Genomic DNA, 19,268 nt, shown 5'->3' with positions numbered 1-19,268 from the left:
TTGGTTTTATTTCATGCTGCAGTGGCCTGGCAGATCTGCTGGTTCAAAATTTATTTCAGGACTTGCTCTGTTTTAAGTCAAAAAGCTTCACCTAATATACTTACATATACTAATATACTTAGTTGAGCTGTTACTAGTGTCTTGGGAAGCTGGGGAGGAATGTATATGTTACAGGATAGGTTTCATGTTGCTGCTGTTAGTGTTCAAGAACTGCTATTCTAGTTTTGAATAGGATTTTCAGAAATTTGAGTTCTTCACAGCAGTCTAGTAGGCTCCTGTCATATTTTGATTTTGTTTGCTTTATTCCTGTATTTATAGTGGAAGTATATTCTTCACTAAAAATGCTTTAGACTACACTGATCTGCTTCTGGTTATGTCTTACTGTTGACTTACGTCCATTTTGCTATGAAAATATAATAATGAGGAGCTGACATTTTCCTGGTTTAAATTATACTGCTTTCTCTCTTATTCCGCATTGGAATTCCATGTATAAAGGGTATGTTTTCTTTTCCTCTTTGTGCTTTTAAGAATACTTGGAAAGTAATTACTAAGAACAAGTGGGTTTTTTTGGTCTGTAGGCTTGGAACTAGTTCGGCCTGGAGATGTCTCCTCATAAAGTGTCAAACTGAGAACATGTTGACAATAATCTCCCTCAAACTGTTACTGACTATAGGAATTCTGAATAAATCTTATTTTGGATGATTCTTACTGTTTCCAGATTCCTAATAGGAGCAGAAAAGTACAGACTGGCAAATAAAAGTAGTGCTAACACAGGAAGGAAAGCATAGGGTTTTATATCTGGTTGATGAAATTTCCAAAGAATAATAATAAACCTAATTATCTGTTCATTTTATTTATTGCACTTCTTGGCTAAGACAGTTCTTTATTACTGAAACAATTGTTTTTGCTTAAACATATTAATAAGCATTACTTTTTCAAGACACAAAATACATTTTGCTTACTGTAGAACTTTAATTGTGCTACTGATCTCAAATCTTGTATGTGGTAGGGCTAATTTTGGTTGCTCTGGAGCATGTTACCTGTAAAAGGTATTGATCTAACATGGGTAAAATGTACCTTGAACCTATGTATTTCCTTGATAACTTCACAGATAGTTATGTACATACAACAAGAGTATGCCTTATTTAGTGGCACTGAATCCAAGTAACTAGTCTATTTCTAGTCTAGTCTCTCCTGCTTTGGCTGTTTCTGTGTGTGCAGTTGATGTCTCCGTGGAATTCTAACTGACTTTGAATTCAATAGAAAGGTTACAGATTCTGTGTGACCATTTGAAGTGTGTTGATCACTGAGTTTGTTCCTGCCAGATCCCTCAATGGTGTGTTGACTACATGCGCTCGTTGCCTGGCCCGAAGAGGGGAGTGGCGTGTACCCAGCCGCGGCGGGTGGCCGCCATGAGCGTGGCACAGCGCGTGGCTGATGAGATGGACGTCATGCTGGGCCAGGAGGTTGGCTACTCCATTCGCTTTGAGGATTGCAGTAGCGCTAAAACCATCCTGAAGTAAGTGTGACAGCTGTCAGGTAAAGGTGTAACAGCATTCTTGGAGGTGGGGGAACCACAGGGTAATGAAGGATGAGAGCAAAGTTATGAAAGGAGTAATAAGGGAGTGACTCTGGGGATTGGTGCTTTGTGTCTGAGTGGGGAAGAGACATGGGAGCTGTAGCACAAGCTGAGGGAAATGAGAGGTATGAGGCATGAATAGAGTTGGAAATGATTCATTCCTCCTAAAGAAGGCACTGCACCCGATAGAAATTAATTTTAAATGATCCATAAAGAAGGAGGTGATCTGAATAAATATTTTATTATTAAGGTGCTATTCATAGTAAAGCCCTTCAACGTACAGTTTCTTTGTTGTAAATTCAGCTGGTGGTTTATGTGTGGTGTCTTCTTCTCAGGGTGACACTCAGGTGTCTTCTACTCTAGTTCTGGTGAAATTCAGTAGCTTATTTCAGTAAAGAGAACTTCCTGAAGATGCAGAACTGGCTTATACCTGGCTCTGAGACACATAGTCAGGAGTGTTTTACTTTCAGCTGCTATAGATTCCTGTGCTGCCAGGAAACAGGTGCATTTAATACATCATTTGTAGATTACATTCAGAATGCTCTGTTAAAAACATCACAGTGTGGTTCAAGGATCAATGTTTTTCTATCAAGAGATGACTTCTCTTTGGTCGTACAAGTAGTTGAAGGACTGGGCATAAAGATAATATGGAAAAAAATGTAACAGTACCAGAAAAGCAAGAAGTGAACAGGTGATCTGCAGACAGAAAAGGAGAACAATTGCAGAAACAATATATCTTGGATTTTAGATGGTGTTTTCCCCTTTCTTTTCCTGTTTCTTGAGCTCAGGTGTGGATGTCTGCCAGTAATACTCTACAAACTATTGTAAATGTTACTAAACCTTGTTTCCCCTTCCCCCCCCTTTTTTTTTTTAAGGTTTCCCCCCATAATCCCAGATTCCACTAACACTCTATTTCTATGTGAAAACTTAAAATGGGCATGTTACAGTGTTGGAAGTAGTTTGCTGGTGTTTAAAAAGTACATTTAAAAAGTTGATTAAAAGCTTAGTTCAGGCAACCTAGTAAATATGGAAGAGGATTCTGCATCCAACCTAATAAGCAGAGTGTGAGTCAGAATGGTTTCTGTTTGTTCAGGTATATGACTGATGGTATGTTGCTTCGTGAAGCAATGAACGATCCTTTGCTGGAGCGCTATGGTGTTATAATTCTTGATGAGGCCCATGAGAGAACACTGGCTACGGATATCTTGATGGGAGTTTTGAAGGAAGTTGTAAGACAAAGATCTGATCTGAAGGTCAGTAATGATGGAGTCCAACAGCATCTCTGTTCTAGTTGCAGTCATACTGGATAAAGTATCTGTGTGCTTACCATTAGCTGATTTTTATAATTGTTTTTTGATCTGTGATAATGTATATTAGAAGGTTAACCCTAGGAAATTCTGAACCTGTTTTGTATTGAGGAAGCTCCTAGAAACAATACAATTGTACCTTAACCTTATGTATTTGACTTGGAATTTTTTTGAGTCTTTATAACAAGGGTGCTGTATTCAGGTAATAAAAGCATTCTTATGTCACAGTCAGCAATTTGCTTTCTTAAATTTACATGTTGCATGCATAACATGTCACAAGTTCTAAATGTTGAGTAACTTTTTGTCCTCCAACTCTACAGGTTATAGTTATGAGTGCTACTTTAGATGCCGGCAAGTTTCAGATCTATTTTGATAACTGTCCTCTTCTAACTATCCCGGGTCGCACCCATCCTGTGGAGATATTCTATACTCCAGAACCCGAAAGGGACTACCTTGAGGCTGCCATTCGAACAGTGATACAAATCCACATGTGTGAAGAAGAAGAAGGAGATCTCTTACTCTTTCTTACTGGACAAGAGGTATTTTCTTCTGTTTACTGTTCATTGTTCCATACAGAAACTGCTTCAAGTGACTTTTGTAGACCAAAACAGTTTCCTTTTCTAGTTTATTGTTTGGATAACCTGAGGTTTGCCTGCCATACACTTTAGGTCCTTTGACATTGTACATATCTGTAATGTAAATGGTATGCAAGGCGTTTCTAAAATCAAAATGCTCATCAACTCAAGTACTTCAAAAACAGAAACCCAGAGAATGAACCCTAGGTTTGTCCTGATGGAAACTCCAAAGATAGGGGTACCTGAGAGCGTCCTTGGTTTTTAGTGAAAAGATAATTCTGTTCACATCTGTACATGTATTGTACAACTTATCTGAAAAATAACCATTTGGTTCTGCTGCTTAGCTATCAGTAGTAGCTTTAATAAGAATGTTCAGGTTTTGGTTTTTTATCAATAACTTGGAATGTTAGCCTGGAGACTGTGTACCTTAAGTTCAGGGAGTTAGGTCTCAGAAATAGACTCCATGCCCTGCAAAGGAGATTGTATTCAAGCACTTAAGCTAAACTGCATCAGGAAATGGGGATTTTCTGAAAATTTTAAATACTTTACTTGAAATAACCTGGGGTGGTTTTTTTTAGTCCTGGTCTTTCTTTGAAGCTCTTTTTAGTGTCCATATTTGTAAACTGAGATGGAGAAGAGGTTAAAAACCTGTAGGCATTTTGAAAGTGTGCTGGACTCAGTCAACCTAAATGTGTTTTTAGTAGGGGAAGTGCTTTTTTTTTTATTTATTTTTTTACTCATTATTCTTTCAGTTAGTACTCTTGAAGAAATACTTTTCAAGGCATGTGGAATAACTCAGTGCCTTTCTTATAAGCAAACACAATCTTAACTATGCCAAGCGGGGATGTGGTATAAGTAACTTGTGATGCTGAAGGTACCCTGGTTTCTTGAGTAGAGTAGACTTTCTAGCCATAAAGATGTGTTGCCTCTTGCATGAATTGTAAGACATTTGACTAAAGTGTCTTCTGGCAGGTCAGCTCCCTTAAAAAACCAAAGCAATGACTGTCACTATAAAAGCAAATGCTCTGACTTTCACATGTCCTTCTTTGATTGGAGTATTGCTGTAAGTTAAAGTACGGGTAGGAAGAAATACTTTTCAGTGATAGTGGCTTTGAAACCTACCTGCTTGGTTTTAGTTTCAAGTTGTAGTTCAGACTAGCTGGGTACTTCAGTGTGTGAATTAGTGAAACAGCTGTTGCAGAAGGGTGAAAATTGGTGGCAAGAGAAAGGAACACTGCTGTCCTGCTGTTTCAGCAGATTTTATTTTTCTAGCAAGATGCTAGTTCAGGCTGGTCTTCAACCTTTCATAAAGCCCAAATGCGTGGCCTTCTGGTTTACGAATTATGTGCTTGCTGCATTACGTGCTATGTATTACTCTAAATAACTGTTAAAACAGTCACTGCAGGGCATGGGATGAGTGTCTTCCTTTGGCAAATGGCTCTAGACTCCAGACCTGCCAGTGCTACAGATGTACTCTTTTCTTTTGTATGAACAGGTTATTTGATTTTCATGGGGTTGATTTGCAGGACATGATGTTTTATAAGCAAATTCTGAATAAAATGCTGCACACAGTACGTGCTCATAAGTGTATTTATATAATTGAGCATAAAAGCATCTGACACTGTATTACTGAATCACTTTAAAACATGCCTTGGTAAGCTGGCATCCTCTGCTCTGGGGTCTAGAGTTGTCCATGTGTCAGTTGATGGTACTACCCAGGGCACTGGAGCTGACTCTGCCCAGACTTAGTCTTAGTTTGGGTGGTCAGCATGAAATTCAAGTCTGGTTTAGCTTCTGTAGTGAAGCCGAGAAATACTTTAACCCTTTTGATTTAATGACATTTCGGGGCCCCTGTTGAGCATCATAATAGAGTCTCTTGTGTGTATCACTGTTGAATCTAAAGTGGTGTGACCTGCCGTACTCTCAAGAGGAGGAAACTGCTGTAGGTACCATTACCACTATGTCCTTCAGGTTCATTAGGCTTAGTAGCTAGGCTAAAATTGATCTATGCTAGGCAGAAATGCTTTGTAGTTCTTTTAGATTCTTCAGAACAGCATAGAGTGCAAGATTATTTGTTTTTCTTGTCAGAAAGGTGCATATACACAGCTAAATTAAATTATGGAAAAGGAACATGCTTTGGCTGAAATGGTGCAAATGTGACTTGTTAAGAGTTTAAGAGGCTGAAAATGAGGTGTAATTGCAGTGGCCTGTGGTAGAATGGGGTTCCTTATTGGCTACTGTCTTCTCATCCAAATGATTTTGAAGTAATTTCATATGGGAATTAAGATGGATAGCAGTTAATTAGTACAGATTAGTTAAGACATAGAGAAGATGATGAAACCTGGAGATAGCGAGGAAGATTGTGTTGTCATACCCTGAAAATTAAAAGAAGCTTAAATGTGTTTGGAAACTAAAGGAATCTTAATTGTATTAGCTTGCTACTGGATGATGATAAAATTGTTGTTAATGGTGTAGAAACGTGTTCAGTAAAAATTTTCCTTCTTGAATCCTGAAAGGAGCAAAAGTCTATGATTACATTGTATGAACTGCTATTAAGTCCCTTAATGACAAAAGAGAAAGTTTAAAAGCAAAATACATTAGGAATGAACATTTTGAAGCAGGACTTGTCCTACAAGCTTCGTAAGGAGGAAAGCTCATTTGTTGGTTTTTAAAACAAACAACCCCCCCGGTATATCAAGACCATTTCAGAACATATTGTTCATGTTCATTGCCAGTGTTCAAAAAAGGTATAACCTGGTATATTGGGTTTGCGTGGCCAAGCTTTGGTAGCAGGGTGGCTTCTTTGAGGAGCTGCTAGAAGCTTCATCCATGTCCAGCAGAGTCAATCCCTGGCAGCTCCAAAGATGGATGTGCTACTGATAAAGGCTGAGCCAATGGTGGTAATGTCTCTGTGATAGCATGTTTAAGAAGGAAAAAAACCCCAATCTGTATTGAGCAGTTGTAATTGCAGCCAGAGAAGAGTAAGTTGAGAACATGTGAGAGGAACAGCTCTGCAGACGCCAAGGTCAGTGCAGAAGGAGGGGGAGGGGAGGAGGTGCTCTGGGCACCAGAGCTGGGATTTTCCTGGAGCTTTGTGGTGCAGCCTGTGGTGAAGCAGCTGTGCCCCTGCAGCCCATGGAGATCTATGATAAGGATGCAGAATCCACCTGCAGCTTATGGAAGATGCCCATACTGGAGCAGGTGGGTGCCTGACAGAGGGCTGTGACCATGTGAGGGCCTGTGGAGGGCAGAGCCCCCTCTGGAGCAGTCTGTCCTTGGTCAGTCACCCCGAGGAAGGGTGACCCATGCTGCAGCAGCTGGCAGAGATCTATACTCATGAGATGGGCTCATGTCAGAGAAGTTCATGGAGAACTGTCTCCCATGGGGGGATTTCATGTTGGAGCAGAAGGGCTCCTCTTCCTGAGAAGCAAGAGAAATACCTTGTGATGAACTGACCATAACCCAAATTCCCGTCTCCCTGTGCTGCAGGGTAGGAGGTAGAGCTGGGAAGGGGGGGAAGGTGTTTTGAGAATTTTATTTTACTTCTCGTTATCATGCTCTGATTTCGTTAGTAATAAATTCAGTTAATATCTCTAATCTGAGCCTGTCCTTCTTATGGTGGTATTTGATGAGTGACCTCTCTGTCTTTATCTCAGCTCATGAGCACTTACATTTTCTCTCCCCTGTCCAGCCTCAGAGGGGAGTGATAGAGAGGCTTGGGTGAGTGTCTGGCATCCAGCCAGCATCAACCGACTACACCTGGATAGCTGTAAGCTAGGTTGCCTGTCATCAGTCACAGGCAAAATTGGAAACTGAGAGGGATTTTGTTTCACAAGAGAAAAGCATAATTACCTTTCAGTCAACATGTCTTTCTTAGACAATAGGTGTTGTCAAACTTGTTCTCAGTCTTTGGGATTACAAGGTTGGTAGTCTAGTTGTGTAGATACAAATTTGTTAAGCTTGCAGATCTGAGAGGCAACTGGTTTATTTCCTACTGGAGTTCTCCTAAAACAGTATTAGATTTTACACTCCATTAAGATCAGTAATTCGAGAGTAGGTGTAACATAATTAAAGATGAAACTTGTGGGGTGGGAAAGACAGAGATAATGACACAGCCACAGTATAGATCTGTCTTACATGTTCTGGTAACATGGGCATTTACAAATGGCAGTTGTATTCTCTGTCACCCCTTTTTTATAAAGCCAAATGCATTGTTATACATTTATGAGAGAGTATCTAAGCTGCATCTGGAGATGTGAAGTACAGATCAGGAGTGTTCTTGATTGTTGATAAATACACCTAAAATTGTTGCTGTGAAGTTCAGTATTCTAGAAAAGCTTAAAATGATATTGGTAAAACTAGTGGTTTAGAAAAGAATTACAAAACATTTTTGATGTTTTTGATGAAAGGTTTGATAAATGAGAATTTATTTTAAAGGCACAATATTTTCATCACTGTGAGACTGGTTGAACTCTGTAATTGAAAGAAAACAGAGACTTTCTTATGTGCTAATTGAAGTAAAAATTGATTACTCTTGGTGTCAGTTGGTAGTGGTTGGGTGAGGTTAAGAGGAAGTCTGTGTCGTTGGGTGAGGTTAAGAGGAAGTCTGTATACTAAGAGTGAACACAAGTTGTCTTGTTCAGATTCAGATAGGAAGTATTTGGGGAGTTGGGCAGCATGAACTGAAAGAAGAGCAGTAATACTAATTTTGTTCAAATGCTAAAAGGAGGAATGTGTTTTGCTCATCCTGTGAGATTCTTTGGGTGTAGCAAATACAGGATCAGCTGAAGAAAGGGGTTCTGCAATAATGTTCCCAAGGACCATGTTTACAAAATCATTGAACTCTATTTTGCATGCCAGGTGCTCAAATTGTCCCATTGAATGTGCTTAAATGACATCACTATTCACCATCTTTTTGTAGAAAGGGTTTTTGTAAAGATGGGATACAGCTTTGACCTTATGATTGAATGGAGCCTGGCCAGCAGGTTCAGTGGCTGTTTGCGCAGCCCACTCTGGCCTGTGAGTTAGAGTGCGCGCTGGCGATGGAATCACTGGCTTGGGGTAACTCATGGGCCCTCATTCAGTAGCTGCTGTTTACTGTCAGTGTAATTCCACTGTACCTTCTCCATGGCAGCACTGGTGAGTCTAGCCCACAAACAGAAGCCAAGGATGGCTGGATTTGCAAGAGCAATGTAACTCAGTAACTTGAGGCCACAAATATTTTCAAAAGAGTGGGAAATACTGAGGGGACTGGGTTTGTTCAGCCTTAGGAAAAGAAGGCTCATCATGAGCCAGTATTTAAAGCATGGCTACAACATACATGGAGACTCCCTTTTTACACAGACCCACATGAGAAGATGAGGGTAATGGATAAAAGTTAATCCTGATGAGATTGTGGTTAGACACAAGAGGAAAATTTTTCACAGTGTGAATAATAAACCATTGGAATAAATTCTCAGGGGAAGTGGTGGGTTCCACAACATTGGACCTGTAGGATTCAGCTGGATAGGGTGTTGGGACGTCTTTCCTAGATTGTGTTTTTGATAAGACAGGTTGGATTAGATGATCCTTTAGGTTTCTTCCAACCTCTTGTTCTGTGATTCTGTAAACTGCATTGCTGCTTGTCATTCTGGGTTTCTTTTGATGTTTGTGGGTTTTGGTTTTTTTTTTGCCTACCATTGAATGGAGCTTGTAGTGGAGCTAGTAAGAACCATGTATTTTTTTCAGCACAAACTTGCTTCTTAAAGATGTGGTACACTAACTCATTAAGATGTGCAGCTGCTCCTAGAATATTTTTCTGTTGTTCATGGTCTCCAGTATGAACACCTTACTTTTGACTGCAAAAATGCTATCAGGAAAAGTAATGGAAAGGAATTTCTACTGAGCATTCAGCTTGAACATGTAATAAAGACTTCATTTTCAACCGCAGAAAAAAGTAATGTGCATAATAGGCAAAATCAGTCTCTTGTGTGATTAATTTTATACAGCTCCTTTTAGATGAACTGCTAATAATACATTCAAATCCTTAGTTTTTGATGCAGAGCTAGAGTATGTTAGGTATTGAAGTAGTGAGATGATACAGAGCAATGGAAATGTGTTATTGGAGGCAGCTGATAAGGTATTGGTTTGTGGTTCGATTACTTCTAAGTTTCTCTTTGCTGTGTGTTTTGACACAGAGCCTGAGGAGCCAGGAACTGGCACAGACAATCTTTAAAAGTCATACCTGGAAGATTTTTAGTAATAATGCTTTTGTAAGTTATATTTTCTTTAGGGAAAAAAGTGAGTATTGTTGAATATTACTTAGTAATACTTTGTTCAGGACATGAACAAAGTCCTGTTTGTGCTTTCAGTCTGGTGAGTATTTACTAGTATGCATAAAAGATGTTGATGGGGTGAAGATTTAACCATTAGTCCTGTAAGCGATACTCTTGAAGTTAAGCCACAGGAAAACTTACAGTCCTCTGGGTTTCAGTCCTGGCATTCTGAGAGTTTAGGAGTTATTCGTTTTGTTAACAGGCTTCATACGCAGAAGTTTGCTTCTGGGCTGGTGGACCTTTGCCATTTTGGTGGACCTTTTCTAGCTGCTCGGAAAAAACACAGCTTCAGTGAGAGGAATAAAAGTTGGTGAATCCAGGTGGTTTTGGGTTTTTTTTAGGCACTAGCCATTAACCTGTTTTCTTTGAAAAAGCGATTCACAATGGAGTAAAATTCCTATCAGATTCAGGAGGCATTAAGTTAACCTACTTACTGTTCTGTAAAAATATTGATGGCTGCACTACTGTTACTTATAAATTGAAGGGAAACTGTGCACCCTGGTCTTGCTTTGTTTTCTAAACAATGCAATGCTAAGTATTGATTCTCATACAGACATAGGTCTTGCACAAATGGAAGTTGACATAAAAATCTTGAAGCTTTTTGGGGTCTTAGAGTTGCTTACTGATATTTAAACTCCTGAATTAAATTCACCTAATTTGACAGATATTCTAAATATTGCCTGTTGCCCATCAGCTATTTGAAAACAAAGCAGCCTGCTCAGGTTTTCATCTAGAATCGGTCTTAATCATGCAGATTTGTTGGAAGGAACACCATTTCAGTTAGCTTAAATTTGATTTAATAATAATAATCTTGATAAAATTATTTTCCAGATTGGTGTTTTTTTTTTTTTTTTTTAAGCTATTTTACTTAGCTGTAAGTTCAAAATAAAAATTGTTTACTGTCATTTGGATGTTGAGGTGACTTGTTTCTCCTGGTTAAAAAATACTCACCACCCCACTACCTTGTTGATGACTGGTGCATATAAAAAGAAGTAGATTCTCTTTACTGATTGTAGTTGTTTTGGAAGCTTTTCCAAGGTGTGGAAGAATGTTGAGGACTCCATGTTAATGTTCATAGTGTAGTACTGAGGGATTCTTAACTGCTGCTTGATTCTAGTTTCCATAGTGTTGCAGCTTAACTGTAGCTATTGCCTGTGTATTGTAAATTTATTTTGATGGGATCAAGAGCAAGTTTCTGGAAGCTTTAAAGTACTTGAGATGACTGTCTGGGACAAGTCTGATTACTGGGTTTTTTGAAGTACAGATGTATTGTGACACTTGCAGCTTGAGAATAATGAGCAAATGCTAGTGTAGTCTTTCCTCTTTTTGTGGCCTGCTTGTTTTTTACCTTTTGGTAGTCACCTTTTTTTAGCATGACTGCATCAATGGACAAGTTCATTAAATATTATTTTACTGAGAAGTATTTCTCAAGTACTAGTCTGAAGAAGCCTTTTTTGTGAAGAACTAGGATCAATCTAGTAACTTCAGCATTGCCAATAGTCTGATGCTTTTTGTATGTTAGGCCTGTTCTCTTCTTTAACTCTGAAGCAGGTCCTTGTTGCTGATGCACTGGGCATCATGGGTCTGTGTGTGGGTCCTTTTATCCTGTGTCTGTTCCTACTTCCTGTACCCCTTACCCACTATCTCATGTACTCAGTGTGGTAGTTCAGGGCTTTGAGGACTTTTTCAGACATAATCCAAATACAATCCAAGTTTCCAAGTTCACTCCACCTTCTTCTTGTTCTGCCTGAGAAGAAGTGTCTTCTGTGCAGATTGTTGCAATAATCTTTATTCCAGGAAGGAGTTTTATAATGAATTTGTTTGGAGTAGATGGTGTGCAAATATTTCGAAGTGTATGGTTTGTTTGTTTTTAAGAAGCCTTTCATACTTGAATAAAGTGAGATGATTGAATTAGACTTACTGAATCTTTAAAGGATTAAATATAGGATCGTGCCTTCAACTGTATGTGTCATATTTCTGGATTTAGGTATCTTCATGTGATGCAAACAAATCTTGACCACTCAAAGGTATCCTTAACACTTTGAAACTATTATTGCTACACATAATCCTTCTATCTTGTGTACTTGGGGATACCAGTTTTGGTTATCATCTGTGTGTGGTTCTGCGTACAGTTAGAATCATAGAAAATCCTGAATTGGATATGCCAATGCTTATCCAATGCTGAATTGGCTTTTGCCATGCTTACATTAATTGCATACACTGGTCAATACAGAACAAGTATTGTCTGTGCTTCTTTAAAACATACTTAATGCATTTGTGCTGAGAGTGTAAATGTCTCTTTAAAAACAAGTGAACGACCCAGATTTGGTGTAGATCTACCCGAATTTATGATTTCTGAAATGGAGACTGCTTTTGCCTTTCAAATCACAGTTTAAAGCAGTCATTTTACAGAGCCTTTAGATTACCAGTTCTGTGTACTTGCTTTAGGGTTTAAAGTATCACTTCAGCTTCAGGCTAGTGAATATGGTAAGGGAGGTCTCTCCTCTTTTCTCAGAGAATGTTGTAGTAAATTTTTTTGCTTTTGTCTACTGTTGCTTTTTGTCATGACTTTATTCTCCCCTCTGTGGTTCAGATGGAAAATGGATATTTGGTCAGTGTGTCTCTACACTAGTGAAGGCTCTGTTGGGACTTCTCAGTTAGAGATAATGAATGGTATTACTCATTAACCTAAATTTCTGTGCAATCGAACTTTACTTAGATCTTCTCAGAACGATTGGTCACATAGGTGGCTTAAATGTAGTTGTTTGAAAATGAAATGAACTTAGAACAATTGGGCTGTGGCGAACTGTTTTGTATGGTAAGCAGAAAATAGGCTAGAAAATACTATGGTAGAAAAAAGTGTAAAACATCTTTCATCTTCAGAGAATTTCACTGACTTTTCTTAAGCTTAAATGGAATTTCAGTTAATTTTAAAGTAAGATCTGAAGCCTAGGATTGAGAGGTTTGGTTTTGAGTATCCATGTTTATACTGTAAAGGTGTTTGTTCTCATTAGGTACAATGAAGCAAATCTTCCATATAATTGCATTAGTGATACGTGACATTAAAGCTTAATTGGCTTATTTTAAATATCTTGCACATCAATTTCCTTCAGATTGTGAAAATTGAAAAGGTCATGAGTGCAGTTTAATATTCCAGGGTGAGAGATTTCAATTTTAGTACAATTTGTAGAGATTTAATTAGGAAACATGACTAAAAGAAAAAGGATCTTGAATGCAAATTATGCTGTTCATTAGAGTATAGAAGCTGAAACATCTTGAAGTATTGTGGAAATTTGATTGCAGATTCAGTAAGCACCTTGATTGATTTTTTATTTTTTAAAGTAGAAGTTATTGTGATTGTTCTTCAGGGTGTATACTTAATCTAATTGTCATAAGCTCTCTAAATATGCGTCCTCTTTCATGGAGTTCTCTTCTAACCAGTATTTTTGTTTTGCAGGAGATTGATGAAGCCTGCAAGAGGATAAAACGTGAAATTGATGACTTAGGTCCTGAAGTTGGTGACATAAAAATCATTCCATTGTATTCCACCCTTCCTCCACAGCAACAGCAAAGAATATTTGAACCTCCCCCACCGAAAAAACAAAATGGAGCAATAGGAAGAAAGGTAAATACTAAGCTGTGTTAGTATTCTGTTCTGTAAGTAGGTACTCATGGTTGCATGGGCCATGAAATATGACTTTCAGCTCATTTAAATATATTTCAACAGCAACAAGTACAAGGGTTTTTTTTATGAAGCCTTAAAAATGCAGTATTTTATCACATTACAGTTTTTAGATAACTTGAAATTTGTCTCTCCATACGAACCAAAGTTCTGTCCTCCATCTATATAGGGCCAGGATGTGCTAACAGTTTGATTTGACTGAATGGGAATGGCATTCATTTAAGTTTCTTATGTGAAAGATGATTTATGTGGAGGATGGGATTTTTTCTATAAGTAATTATTTTGAGATGTGCTTTTTTTCCCCCCTTTCTTTTTTTTTTTGAGACAATTTAAGCTGTCTCTTATGGGTAGATTGTCAGGCAGGTTTTACCTGTTTCTTAAGGTTTATGAGAAGGTGCAAGTTAAAACAAGTATGTTGAAGTTCAAGGTTTGTATTTTGGTAGTAATAAATGAGGAATTGAGGTTCTTTCATTAGGCAAAATCGATTGAGAAACTGAAAAACTTGAAATGGCACAATGAATGTTCTTAATTAAATTATTATGTCAATACTCCAGTAATCTGTAGTAGAAGCTATATGTGTTTTAGAAAGGAGTCATATTAAAGCTTCCTAAAACTAAACTCCTCTACAGAACTGGCAGTCACAAAGCTAAGATTTTGAAGGTCAAAGCTGAATCATATGTGCTCTAGGCAGGGTTTGTTCCTTGATTATTTTTGTTTTTGTGCAGTACAGTGCATGTATAATACTAGTGACAACTTTCTAGTGTTCTGGAAGAATAAATCACTTATCAAATTTAGTGATATTCTCTTCCTCTTCCTGCAGAAGCTGATTGCTGAAAGCATTCAGTCTCAAATCATGAAACTAATGCTGCAACAAAATTGTATTTGCAAATGACTTAAATGAATGAAATTGCTTTTAAGTACTAAGTGATAGCTATATATTTAATTAAATTTTCACTCATGTTTAAAACTATGCCTTTCAGGATAGGCAGGTTTTGGTTTTCTGCGTAAGAGGATAATAAGTGGAAAGTGTAGTTTTTGTTAAGTTGAAATGACAGAGCCAGTACCAGTCTCTGAGAGGAGGACACTCTTGGTGTAGCAGCTGTTTTACTACTAGAAAAGTTGTTATTCCCAAAAGATGCCTGCTATAGGGAAAAGCAGGCACAGCATGTAGACAGCACACTTAGACCTATGAAGTTACTTTTCATGTTTGCTGAAATATTCTGACTTCCACATTTTACTTTTTATCTCCATAACAAATCTAACTATGAGTGAAAGTGCATCCATGTTGTAATTTTTTTAAATGTTGGTTTAGTTTTAGATAGTCTTAGTGATCAAGGTATGTAAAGTAAAACTGTGGTCAAGGTATGTAAAGTAAAACTGTGACACTGTGCCTGTCTATTTAAGAAAATGTCTGTTTTCACCCAGTCCTTTGTGGGAGTTGAACCTAGATTTTAGCGCTGCTGAGGAGGGAGCTAGTAGCTGATCTGAATCCTTTCAAAGGCTCTAATGGTCATACAGGTGTAAGTGAAGTGCTTGCAATAGCTTAGGTATCTCTTGAGCTCCTACTTCATGGAGTGAGAGATGCTGGAAGTAGTGTGCCATTTTGCTGTAGTAGTGATGGTAACAGCTAGTAGTGATGCACCTTGACGACTTTGCACTTTCTTTGTCCTCTTTGAGCTAAGAAAGCAGTTATTATTGTGAGAAGGCTTAAGATTACAGACAAATATTCTGATTAACTAGTAAGAATGTTTTTTTTAAATTGAGGAAGACAAAGATGACTTAATGCTTCTATTGTCCTATGTTAAAGGCTCCTTGTCATCCTATCCCTTCTTGTCAAACTGCATTGGCAGTTTCTGTTTCAGCAGCCTTAAGCATTGCTAGTTAATACATATGCAGTATGGATATGTTTTTAGATGTAGACACTATGTTTTAATATTCAAAACAAAGTTTTTAAATTAATCTCAGAAACTGCGAAACTATAGCGAAGGTTAATTATAATTCATTATTTTATATAGTTAAGTGCTAATTTCAATTGTTTGATGTTCAAGTAGCTTTGTACTTTGATTTAGACTTGAAAGATACTATAATTTCTTCAGTCTTTTTTAAAGTTGCTTCTTTTTTTTACAGTCATTGGCATTTTTTAAGCAATGTGACATTAACAAATGATATCTGTATGTGCAACAGAATCCACTGTATAAATAACTTTTTTCTTTCTACCTTAGGAAAGTTCTGTATAGATTAAGTGAATTCAGGTACAAATTAAATTGTTGTACAGCTGTGGACTAAGCACGCTAACTATATTGAGTTCCTGATATTGAAGTGTCCTCATAGAAATCAGTGGTTAAAAGCAGGATAAAAACCTTTTGTCTCTGCTCTGTAATTAGTATTTGAAGAATCTGTATTGAGATTTTGCACTGACTTGCACTGATATATGTAACTGTTATCTCCTGACTAATTTGTGCAGGTCACCTGTAAATGATGTGCACAGTATTTTCTGTTTGTTGGAGGAATTCTAAGTAGCACGTCATTTTAGGGTGAAACACTGTAATTCCAACATAATTGTCAGTGTTTTTCCTAAAATACTGCTTTCAATATATTGTAGTATTTGGGCAAGCTTAGACCTTAAGAAGAGACAAGCTGAGTGTGATAAGTAGCTGACTGGCAAAGTGATCAGCAAGCAGGAAGGGAAATCAGCAGTCATTGACCTCATTGTAATTCTGAACTAAGTATTAGGGCTCTCTCCAGTTCTAACTGATAAACTGAAAGCGCTAATGACAGAATGCTCTGAGTTAGGAAGTGAAGGGTAAGCACTTTCGATGAAGTCCTGAGCAGGTCTTGGATCTTTTCTGAGGTAATAATGTGTAATAACCTGCTTCATTGTGGTCACTGTTGGGATGAGAGCTAATGGTATCCACAGCTTGTTACACTGCGTCTCTGGACATAAAAATTTAAATGGTGGCAAATCAAGCCTTGGAACGCTGGTAGTCACCTTTGCTTTAATTTTTGCATGGGACTTAACCTTCTGAAAGGCTAAGAATGAAACATTAAAGATATGTAAAGGTGTTTGACTTTCTGGTGATAGAAAAAGACAGTAGAAATTAAATACATATTTTCACAATTGTAGCTGGAATGTGTTGGTAACAGCTTTATTTCAAACCAAATTAAAAAAATCCTGTTCTGGTTATAACATTCAATTTAATGTTATTTAACCAGTTTACCATGTTCAGGCTTTCAGAAAAAGGTAAAAAGCTAGAATTAATACATGATGTTAAAGGGTTCCAGTATAACTTGTTGTTTTGTACTAGCGATATGTGGAAAAAAATTGAGTAGTGGTTTCATAAGTTAAATTTTTGCTCTTCTTTTTCTCACCTAAGATTTGTTACGCTAGATATACTCATAGGGGAGCAAAAAACAGTGGATGAAAATTGTTTTCTTTTCACTAGAAGTTCCTCTGGTTGATTTCAGATCATCCTGTGGAAGTGTTGGAGAGCAGCTCTGCTAGAGATTGATTAAGTGATGGAAAGTTTACTGAAAGTTATTTGTGCAGACACAAAATGGGAGCCCTTCATCTTTAGGATGAAGTAGTTTCATTTAGTTGTTTGGGTTTTTGTTGTTTGTTTTTTTTTTTTGACAGGTTGTGGTGTCCACTAACATTGCTGAGACATCATTGACAATAGATGGCGTAGTGTTTGTGATTGATCCTGGCTTTGCAAAACAGAAGGTATGTACCATTTTTTTTTCTCTTTATAGTAGGAAAGGTGAGGGAATCTGGTTTGCTCAGGCTTCTCTTCCCTTTGCAAACACTTTACAGGCCTTTTTACAGTTGAAATCTTGAATTTGGTTGGTTTGGATTTTTTTTTGTTTTTAACTTACAATTTTTACAGTTTGCACTTAGTCTGGTGTTTGTCTTGGAATATAGTTTTTTCTAGATACTGTAGGAAGGGCAGTTTTGTACTGTTAGTCTGTGCTTGAGGATGCTCAAGTGAAACAAATCGTATGAAAGTAAATAAAAGTGGTTCTGGAAGCCTTCTGTTAAGTCACTGTAGAAAACTCCAGCACTAAAATGAGAAGAAATGATCCCTGCTGTTTCATGTCACTATTTATCATGCACTGTTGCAGCCCTGAAGATTGTAATCAAGCTCGTATTGTGGTTCTTGGAACATCGTAGGGTGTTCAGAGGAACTGAAGTAGCTTTCCTACAGTCAACCCAGTAGCTACATAAGATAAAATACGAGTGTCACTGGCTTCATTTGCTTTTTTCACTAAATGTAGCTTTCTTTATAACTTGGTTTCTTAGTATTTTCCTTTAATAGTGGTACACATTTTCAGCCTTTTTAACTTTTGCAAAATGAGACAGACACACAGCAGAATGTGAGTACAGCCAGTTCAATCACCATTAAGGCTGAACTTTTTTCACAAATAGTTCTTTCTGCATTCTTCCAGTATAAGAATTAAGGTTTCTGTACATATTTTATACTGAATCATACCGGAAAGGTCTTAAAACATGGACTGAAAATGTCTTCAGTTGACACTGCTTTTTGACTACTGCCTTTGTTTTCAGTGTATTCCTTTCCATGAGCCCTATTGAGTTGGCAGCGCTGCTCTTTAGATATGACTGCAGTGGAAGTTTTACAGTAAATACCAGCAGATATTTTGTACTGTCATAGTCTGCATGTATCCTTGAAATACAGTTTTGTCATCAGTCTGATCTTTACAGTTGCATGAAACCTTAATGTTAGATTTTTCTTTTCTTGAGTATGATTATTCAACCTTGTAGCCTTGAGAGGCTACCTGGAATGGAGGCTAGACAGAGTTAAAGGAATAAAGTAGGTATTTATTAAAAGGCCTTCAAAGGATACACCTTGGGCAGTACAAGAGCCTGACTGTGGCTCTACCCAAGATGCATGCCTGGTCTGAGTTTTCACACTTTTATAAGTTTTGGTTGATTTACATATTTGGGTTAATTGTCCAATTACACCTTCAGGTTATGAAGTCCCGTCCTCCCAAATTGCGTTCTTCAGTTCACTGTTGTTTATGCTTTTTGGGCCTGAAGCTGTAACGGTGTAATGGTGTCCTTGGTTCTCAGGCTGGAAACGGGTTGTTTTGTCTGCCTGAACTGTGAAGAGAACTTTCTGACACTTTATATGAAGTTCAGAGTTACACTCTAAGTCAGTACAGAATCTGAAAAATACGAAAGCTAAAACTTAAGACATCAGTAGTTATATCAAGACAACATTTTTATGGGATTTTTTAAGCGCCACGAGTGCTTAGTACTCTGTAGAACAAATTGGACACATTCCATTTGCCATGAAAATCCTATCTAAAAATACATTTAAGAACAGGGAGCCTGGCAGGAGTTGCTGTTAACAGATGAATAAAAAATGCTGTTCTCTAGGCAGTTGTATCTGAAGCTCTCCAGAGTCTTTTGTAGCCAGTTTTTTGGTTTTTTTTTCATTTTCAGATACATACAACTTGTGCAGAAGCTGTGTTTAAAAATAAGTTTAAAGCAGTTTGGGTAGTTGTCCTATCCATGAACATTGTTTATTCTTTAACCCTCTGTCCTGCTCTGCGTCCACTCTGAAATAGGTGTACAATCCTCGGATCAGAGTGGAGTCTCTGTTGGTGACTGCCATCAGTAAAGCGTCTGCCCAGCAGCGAGCTGGCCGTGCTGGTCGTACTCGACCAGGCAAGTGCTTCAGGCTTTATACAGAGAAAGCCTACAAAACTGAAATGCAGGTAAGATGTGGTTTTTACATTGGGTTTATAAACATGTCTGATTCAGGTTGTTGAGTGTTGTGGTATTAAACGAAA

The 19,268-nt window shown here is 37.8% G+C and overlaps 1 protein-coding gene across 1 annotated transcript in view; it reads left to right on the top strand.

The window, feature by feature from the left end:
• DHX15 (DEAH-box helicase 15) overlaps positions 1-19,268 on the top strand; it is a 50,154-nt gene that overhangs the window by 9,517 nt on the left and 21,369 nt on the right. Inside the window, exons 3-8 of the mRNA XM_030948268.1 lie at positions 1,326-1,519; positions 2,673-2,832; positions 3,207-3,425; positions 13,233-13,400; positions 17,092-17,178; positions 19,044-19,193. Of these exons, the coding sequence (XP_030804128.1) occupies positions 1,326-1,519; positions 2,673-2,832; positions 3,207-3,425; positions 13,233-13,400; positions 17,092-17,178; positions 19,044-19,193 (978 nt within the window). The remainder of the gene's footprint in view (positions 1-1,325; positions 1,520-2,672; positions 2,833-3,206; positions 3,426-13,232; positions 13,401-17,091; positions 17,179-19,043; positions 19,194-19,268) is intronic.

Source organism: Camarhynchus parvulus, chromosome 4, assembly GCF_901933205.1.
Source record: "Camarhynchus parvulus chromosome 4, STF_HiC, whole genome shotgun sequence".
NCBI lineage: Eukaryota > Metazoa > Chordata > Aves > Passeriformes > Thraupidae > Camarhynchus > Camarhynchus parvulus.
The sequence above is the reverse complement of the archived record's forward strand: the minus strand, read 5'-3'. Positions and strand labels throughout refer to the sequence as shown.